The sequence below is a fragment of the Rutidosis leptorrhynchoides genome, chromosome 10 (genome assembly GCF_046630445.1).
Source record: "Rutidosis leptorrhynchoides isolate AG116_Rl617_1_P2 chromosome 10, CSIRO_AGI_Rlap_v1, whole genome shotgun sequence".
NCBI lineage: Eukaryota > Viridiplantae > Streptophyta > Magnoliopsida > Asterales > Asteraceae > Rutidosis > Rutidosis leptorrhynchoides.
In genome coordinates this window covers 96,619,385-96,628,499 of record NC_092342.1, presented here as the reverse complement: position 1 = coordinate 96,628,499, position 9,115 = coordinate 96,619,385, and the positions used below count along the sequence as shown (strand labels likewise).

Genomic DNA, 9,115 nt, shown 5'->3' with positions numbered 1-9,115 from the left:
CCCTTCATCAGCACCTTCCACTAAATTATCAACTTCCCATTCATCAGCACCTTCCACTTCATTATCATCTTCATCTTCATCATCAGCCTTCTCATCAACATCCTTTTCATCTTCATCATTCTCTTCATCATCAACATCTTCATCATCATCATCATCATCATCATCATCATCATCATCATCATCATCATTCTCTTCATCATAAACATCCTCTTCATCATCACGATTTTCCTTTTCCTGAGACTTCTCATTAGCACCTTCCACTTCATTATCACCTTCATCTTCATCATCAGACTTCTCATCAACATCCTCTTCATCATCATCATTCTCTTCATCATCTACATCTTCTTCATCATCATCATTCTCTTCATCATCATCATCATTATCTTCATCAACAATATCCTCTTCATCATCATGCTTTTGGTTTTCCTGAGACTTCTCATTAGCAAATATGAAATATAAAATGTAGTAAGTAAGTATTTAAATATTGTAAGAAAATAACATCAGTTAAATCAGTTACCCTCGTTCCTTTATCGTCTACTTTCTGTTTCTTTCTGATTTTGCTGTAGCCTATTGTGCTACTTAAACCCCTTTTTCAACCACCGTGTTCCTTCCCCACATGAGTTAACAAGGCATCCCCGCCTTCTTTATCTGTCCTAACCTAGAAAAAAACAACACAAGTAATCAATTATAGAAAAATTATGAGTTGGTTAGTCTAAAAATTCAAATATAAATATATTACAATTTTCTCTATAAGCGGCGCAATTGTTTCTGGGCATACTGCCGTCTTCCCTGCGTCATCCGGCTTCATCCTGCCCAGCATGTAATACCTCGTAGCAGGATCTTTGATATTGTGGTATGGTTTACATTTATGAGGATCATTTGCTTCTGTATCCCATTGTGCTTTTTTCCCACGATATCCCGAACGACCAACTCGAGCATACTTTTCTTTTTCTTTTTTCAAAGAGTTTTTCCTGCCTTTTTCTCTTAGAGCCTACACAGTGTAAATGCGATTAAATGCCTTTTTCAAAGCGTTACAATAAGACAATGTACCTCCATACCTGTTACAAATCAAATGAATATCACTTACTCGTCTAGCAGGCGTATCTTCGATTTCACAAATTTTTTTCCATTTTTCTGGAGTTATGAAATCGTAATCTTTTACTTCCTCATAAGGAAGCTTGCCTTCATCCATAAACGTTCTTAACTTGCGCTTGAATCTCGTAAACGCTGTGTTGCATTTTTGAAGTGTTGTTTTTCGTGCAAAATCGTCTTTAATATTATGAAGTTCCTGTATAACTTAAACTAATGTAAGTGGTGACTGTTGTAACATATATATATAAAAAGTAATTAAACAAAATCTTAGATTTTAATACCTTTATTTTTAGCCATAAACTTTGTTTCTGATCAGGAGACACATGATTCCAATCCTTTACAAGAAAATCACAAGTGCTCCTAGTTAAAACGCCTATGTTGCTCGAAAAAATAGCTTGGTTTTTTTCAATAGCTTGGCCAAACTCGTCAAATTCAATCTTCAACTGAACAACTGACTTATTTTTCAGTTTGTTTACACTTCTTTTTTTATTTTTTTGTTGCATCTGTACACAAAATGCAATACAAAAGATACACATCTAAGCACATGCATATACAAATTAAGATCATAGTACATCCAACACAGGCTTATACACCTTAATATCATTTCAAACACATACAGTCTTATTATTGTGTTATGAATAATAAAGCAAACATATCACACATACACAATATGCAATAACAAGGAAATTGACCGAACTCATAACCAAACCCATTTCAAAGTCTAATTGCGCGACAATAATATTCATATTTTTTTCTGAACAAAAAAAAGTAATAAATTTAGATTATCAAATATACAAAATTAATTATTAATTATAATTACTGATAGGAACTAACCTTAAAAATAAACTCTCTTGAAATACGTTGCTTTGTGTAACCCATGGTAGCAAAGTAGAATCGTGCAGAGACCGAATCTAAAATAGAATAGGAATCGAATTGGGTATCAAACAATTAGGGTTTACAGATTCAATTGATTTGGGTTACTTCGGGGTTTTTTTTTAGAACACAGATAGATAACAAAAGAGAAATGATAAAGAGGTTATGGATTATGATCGATAAAACTCAATTGATTTTGATTTGGGGGTTTTTTTTTACAATAGACCATACGTGATGTTTTTATAGAAAATAAATGTAAAGTTGTCAGGTTAACACAATTGCTTAGATGGTTAGGATGTTGCTTGGTAGAGAGGAGGTCGTGGGTTCTAGTCCCTTTTCCAACTTTTTACATTCTTTATTATTAATAATGTATTAACTTTTTCAATGTTGATTGTAGATGGATCGGAATACTTGGATGTACGAGATAGGTCACGCTACCTCTGAGTTTATTGATAGTTTTGATGAATTTATTACAACCGAGACTAATCAACTAGAAAAAGGAAACACCACAATTAGTTGTCCTTGTAAGAAATGCAAAAATGCACGGTGGTATGCTGATTCAACCGATATCAAAAATCATCTAATTGCACACGGATTTATGAGAGGGTACACATGTTGGTCTTTTCATGGTGAGTCATTAGGTGACCTTAACCCGTCTGTTTCGGATAACGATACCAATAATGAAGAAGATTCATACAATAGTGACAATAATGTTAATTTTGATGACATGTTTGACGATTTGGATATGGAGGATAATGTTGCTGATAAGTATCATGACAGATTACAATAACTATTTGTTGACGCTGAAAAACCTTTATATACCGGTTGTATGAATTTTACAAAACTTTCCGCCATTATACAACTGGTTAACTTAAAATCAAACAATGGTTGGAGCGACACAAGTTTCACTAGCCTGTTAGAGTTGTTGAACAAAATGCTACCAGAAGGTAATGAGTTGCCGGTTTCAACATACCAAGCAAAGAAATTAATGTGCCCAATGGGATTGGAAATACAGAGAATACATGCTTGTCCAAATGATTGTATGTTATACAAGAATGAAGACAAAGACCTTCATCAATGTAAAGTATGTTGTACATCTAGGTATAAATGTGAAAAACCAACTGATAACGTTGATAGTGATGTGTCGAAAAATGGACCTCCTGCAAAATTATTGTGGTACTTGCCTATCATACCAAGATTAAAGAGATTATTTGTGAATGAGAAAGATGCAAAATTATTACGTTGGCATGCTGAAGATCGTAAAAATGATGGAAAAATGCGACATGTGGCCGATTCACTTCAATGAAAAAATATTGATAAAGATTTTGGAGAATTTGGGGATGAGATACGTAATATAAGGTCCGGACTCAATTCAGATGGAATTAATCCTTTCGGAGATTTGAGTAGCCGTCACAGCACGTGGCCTGTTCTTTTATGCATTTATAACCTACCACCTTGGCTATGTATGAAAAGAAAATACATAATGATGTCTCTTTTGATTCAAGGCCCAAAGCAACCTGGAAACGACATTGATATTTATTTGCAACTATTAGTTGATGACATGATGGAATTACGGAGTACCGGCATACACGTTTATGATGCATACAAGAAAGAATACTTCCAACTACGGGCAATGCTTTTTTGCACCATTAATGATTTTCATGCTTATGGTAATTTGTCTGGATATAGTACGAAGGGGAAAAGGCATGTCCTATTTTGTGAGGAAAATACTCACTCGATATGGCTCACAAATTTTAAGAAACCGGCATTTATGGGGCATCGGAGAGCGCTTACTGAGAATCACCCGTATCGTAAAAAGTCGGATTTATTTGATGGTACTATAGACGATAGAAAACTACCACCACCATTGGATGGAGAAACTACACTCTCCAAAGTTGCTAATATAAATGTTGTGTTGGGAAAAAAAGGTTTTGATCCTCCCAAAGGTATTTGGAAGAAAAAGTCTATTTTTTGAAAATTACCCTACTGGAAGCATTTACGAGTCTGACATTGTCTTGATGTTATGCATATTGAGAAAAATGTTTGTGAAAGTTTGATAGGGTTACTGTTGAACATTCTTGGAAAAACAAAAGATGGAATTAAAGTTAGAAGGGACATGGAATTAATGAATATCATACCAGAGCTACAACCTAAAGATATTGATGGAAGGTCCACCAAGTTTCTTCCTACGGCCTGTTATACTATGTCGAAGGTCGAGAAAACTAAATTTTATCAATGTTTAAATGGTATTAAGGTTCCATCAGGATACTCTGCTAACATTAGGAAGTTGGTTTCGATGAAAGATTTGAAGTTACTTGGTATGAAGTTACATGATTGTCATGTACTAATGACTCAGATGATTCCTATCGCAATTCGTGGAATTCTACCCAACCGTATTCGACACACAATAACAAAACTATGCTTATTTTTCAACATGATTCATTCAAAGGTGATTAATCCTGATGTGCTGGATTAATATCAAATAGATATCATACTTACTCTTTGCGAACTCGAGATGTACTTTCCACCTTCTTTCTTTGATGTCATGGTTCACTTGGTATCTCATATTGTAGGAGAAATAAAGGCATGTGGTCCAGTTTTCTTATTTTATATGTATCCATTTGAAAGATATATGGATATCTTAAAAGGTTATGTAAGGAACCTTAATCGACCAGAAGGCAGTATCGTTGAAGGATATGCATCCGAAGAGGTGATCGAATTCTGCACAAACTATATGGATGGGTTTAAAAGTGTCTGGATTCCACAAAGTCATCATGAAGGAAGACTTTCAGGTCAAGGGATACTTGGGTGCAAGACGGGCTATTCAAATGTTGTCGATTATCAAGAGGCACATTTTAATGTCTTACAACACACTACATCTATCGATCCGTACATACAAGAACACATGTCGTTGTTGAGACAACAAAACCGTAAAAAGAGTGCAAAATGGTTAGCAAATCAACATAAAAAAACATTTTCAGAATGGTTGAAAGATAAAGTTAGGAGGACACTTCCAAATATTGATAAAACGGTCGACGCTTTGGGATTCGCCCATAAACATGTGTTCCAATATCAAGGATATGACATCAATGGGTATACCTTTTACACTAAAGATCAAGATAAGAAGAGTAAAACGCAAAATAGCGGTGTCACGGTGATAGCCTCGTCGACGGAATTCACCATGGTCAATCGTGAGGAAAGATCAAGGATCGCTAAAAAATCTTATTATGGTGTCATTCAAGAAATATGGGAATTAGATTATGGTAATTCGTACACTATACCCTTGTTCAAGTGTAAGTGGGTTGATAATGATCGCGGTGTTCAAGTTGATAAAGATGGTTTTACAACTGTTAATCTTTCCACCAATGGATATAAAGAAGTACCATTCATTCTAGCAAAAATAGTTACTCAAGTATTCTTTATCAAAGACCCAAAGGATTGTAGATGTCTTGTGGTTCAGTATGGAAAATGATAGATTGTTGGTGTCGAGAACGTTGTTGATGAGGATGAGTACGACCAATATGATGAGTTACCGCCATTTTCAGTTGGTGTTCAACCTTTGAATGAAGTTGTTGTTGGAAATAATAATACAATCTACTTTAGAGAAGACCATGAGGAAGGAGACAAGGTTGCAGCCACATAAAAATTGTTAAAACATATGATTAATTACCTTTTTTTTTGTTCAAACATGATTATATTTTTTAATAACTTATGCAACATGTCTTTTATGTCTTTTGTTATTTTTTTACCATGAAAAATTTACTTTATGTTATTACCTTTTAAATTAATAATAACAATCTATACAATACAAATTCAAATACAAATAATTCTAAAAAAACATATATATATAAAAACATATATATGCACAGTTTTCAATCTTAATACCAGAAACAAACCGCGATCACAAAACCATCCAACTTCTTCGTATACCCTAAACCATCCCAGTTCATTATCAAACCACCAGAAATACCCGAATCCTTTGCAATGGAATGTAGTTAAGGTTAGTCATCCTAGCTGTCTACAAACAGTCCTCCAAGTTATCCATCCATGTTTTCATGTTCATGTTAATGTTACGTGTTACATGTTAAATTAATACATGTGTATAAACGTGTGGTTATAATGCAGTGCAATCAACAACCCGACAGTTGGGAGTGTGGATATTATGTGCTCACTTGGATGCATTCGATCGTACATAGTCGTATAAAAAAGGAAGTTATTAATATTGACGAAGTAAGTATTTTAAGTTATGAATGATTAAATTTTATCTTTAGTATATGTTACAAAAAGCTTATATTTTATATGTATATGTATATTTGTATACATATTTAAAATTTACAGCTTTCATGGGATGAACGTTGTTTATCTACAATCGATCTCGACAATATTATGGAAAAATGGCATTTGTGGTCTCCTTTTTGATGTCTGGTATGTGTAACCTTTATGTGATCTGATATTGCGTGTCAACGGTCTTGGTGATTTGGTATTATTGTTAAAGTCCATATATTCATGCATGTTCAAAATACTTTTCTTTCAAAACAGGTAAAGCAAATCAAGGAATTTTTTGAAGAGCAGGTGGATTTTTTGAGCTGCAGGATGCTTTGCTTTGAAATGGAGTAGTAGGTAGCTTTTTTCATTTGTAATAACTAGATGATTTAGATTTATGACTTTTTTCATTTGCAAATGTTATGAAGATAATTTATATGTATATTTGGGTTTTCTTTATTAATAAAATTAATTATTGTTTTATTCTTGTTGATCTATTACATTTACCAGTATTTACCAGTTCTGCAATTCAACACGTCTACTAGCACAACCAATTCAACACGTCTAATTGCTTTTTAAATTTCTGTTATAATACAACACGTCTACTCGCAGAAGTCTGTTATATTTGGTGACAATTTGAAATATTTATTTTTTAAATTTTTAAAAATTTAAAATTTTAAATATTTTAAGAATTTTGGCGGGTTTAAAAAAATATCCCGGAACATGTCTAATTGCAAATAGATGAACACGTCTAATTGCAACTACAAGAACACGTCTAATTGCAACTAGATGAACACGTCTTATTGAATCTAGATGAACACGTCTAATAGTGACTAACGGAATGTACAGGAACACGTCTAATAGTAACTAATGGAACACGTTTAATTGCAACTAACGAAACACGTCTAAATGAAACTAACGGAACACGTCTAATTGAAGATAACGGAACACGTCTAAAAGACATAAACAGAACAGCCAAACCTACCAATTTGACAATACGTCTAATTATTAGTTTTTAGAGCAGTTCCTTGAACCGCACTATATGAGTACACTCATTTGGAGCCGTCACATGTAGATGTGTTGCGGAACACGTCTAAAAGCCTTTTTCCACACGTCTAAAAGAGTCAGAATATAGTAGTGTTATTTATATCTGCTACCCGTAATCTCATGGGACGATCCTTATCTTACTAATTACTATACCGCTTTGGTCGGGTTTTGTTGCTTGTTAGGATGTTAAAGTGATAGGTAAATTAAGCTAAGCACTACTTTGCACACACTTTACACATGTCAACACTCTTAGTTAGTGTGTGGACTCTGGTGCTACTGTTCCTATCACACCATCATCATCTATATTAGATTCTCATACTTCTTACACAAGTACTGATAAAGTCACTATAGGTGATGGTACAAACCTGACTATTACTCATCATCGTTTTACTACTATTTCTAATGTTTGATCTACTTGTGGTACCGTTTATGACCAAAAACATGCTTTCTGTAAGCAAACTTACTAATGATAATCCTGCGGACATATTGTTTTCAAATGAATCATTTTAAATTCAGAATAGGTACACAACAGCGGTTCTAGCCGCGGGTAGAAAACATCACGAGTTATACATACTTGAGCGTGGTCACAAAGAGTTCATGTCTTATCTTCATTCGAAAACTCTTCAAAGGTACTCTATCTTACGGCTTGACATTTCATCACTCACCCAAATTCTTCTTGGTTATTTAGATGGGGATTGGGCTAGATGTATTGAGACACGTAAATCCACATATGGTTCTTCAATATTTTTGGGTGGAAATCTCGTTTCTTGGAGTGAAAAGAAGAAACCGACCGTTGCTCGATCTAGTTGTGAATTCGAATACCCGGTAGTGGCTAACACGATTGTTGGAATTATATAGATTACTCATCCACATATGGTTATTCAATATTTTTGGGTGGAAATCGTGTTTCTTGGAGTGAAAAGTAGCAACCGACTGTTGCTCGATCTAGTTGTGAATTCGAATACCCAGCATTGGCTATCACGACTGCTGGAATTATATGGATTACTCATTTGCTCCCAGAGCTTCATGTCCTACCTCCTAATCGACCTACTATCCTCTGTGATAATAAGAGTGCTTTGTTTCTTAGTCAAAACCCAGTCTCCAACAAGCAGTTGAAGCACATAGATATCGACTATCACTTTATTTAAGAGCTTGTCTCATCCGGCAAGTTGTATACATGGTTTGTACCTACTGCACAACAGGTCGCCAATATCTTCACGAAGAGTCTTCCTTGAACACATTTTGAGATGTTTCGAGCCAAGATTTTTGTTGGACCACCACCTCTTCGCGTGAGGGGAGTACTAATGTATCACTGGAAAATCATGACCGTGATACTTCACTTGGAGAATAAGTCAAATAATGTAGATATATATTAGAAAAAGATATATGTTTGTTATCCTTTGTTATACTTTGTATATATCTCTAAATTAGATATTAGAATGATCTGTGTTTTCCTACATATTAATTAAATCAATCCCACAAGTGTGTGGAGAATCATTCCTTACAAAGTCAAAAGAATTCTAGGTACAATATATGTTGTAATTATGTGCATAACTGACGTCTTTAATATGTGAAGTTGGCGAATTAAATACCATAAGGCACTTGCAGCGGAATCCATTAAATAATAAACTTCGCAACTTAAAGTGTTCGATAATTAGATTTCACACACATGTATTTGATCACTTAAGGAACAAACTCAAAATAAAAGCAAGAAGTATGTGTCTAACGCAAACAAAGTGCGTTTCACTACGCGATTTCCTTACCCCATCTAAGTATACACTTATTCGTGTGTACAGTTTACGAAGTAATAAGTACCACAGTATGTAGCAGTGAGGCTGTC

The 9,115-nt window shown here is 34.3% G+C and overlaps 1 protein-coding gene across 1 annotated transcript; it reads left to right on the top strand.

The window, feature by feature from the left end:
• The first annotated feature begins 3,451 nt into the window (after positions 1–3,451).
• LOC139870472 (uncharacterized) lies at positions 3,452–6,384 on the top strand. Its single transcript, XM_071858271.1, has 6 exons — positions 3,452–3,911; positions 4,026–4,358; positions 4,452–5,344; positions 5,441–5,593; positions 6,091–6,195; positions 6,304–6,384. Exons 1-6 carry the CDS (start codon positions 3,452–3,454, stop codon positions 6,382–6,384), a joined length of 2,025 nt encoding a protein of 674 aa, XP_071714372.1.
• The last annotated feature ends 2,731 nt before the right edge of the window (positions 6,385–9,115 follow it).

Excerpts from the sequence above, each read along its gene's own strand:
- LOC139870472 (XM_071858271.1), top strand. The coding sequence starts at position 3,452 with ATGTCTCTTTTGATTCAAGGCCCAAAGCAACCTGGAAACGACATTGAT. Across the intron at positions 5,345-5,440 it reads CCACCAATGGATATAAAGAA|ATTGTTGGTGTCGAGAACGT; the intron begins GTACCATTCATT and ends GGAAAATGATAG. Across the intron at positions 6,196-6,303 it reads AAGTTATTAATATTGACGAA|CTTTCATGGGATGAACGTTG; the intron begins GTAAGTATTTTA and ends TAAAATTTACAG.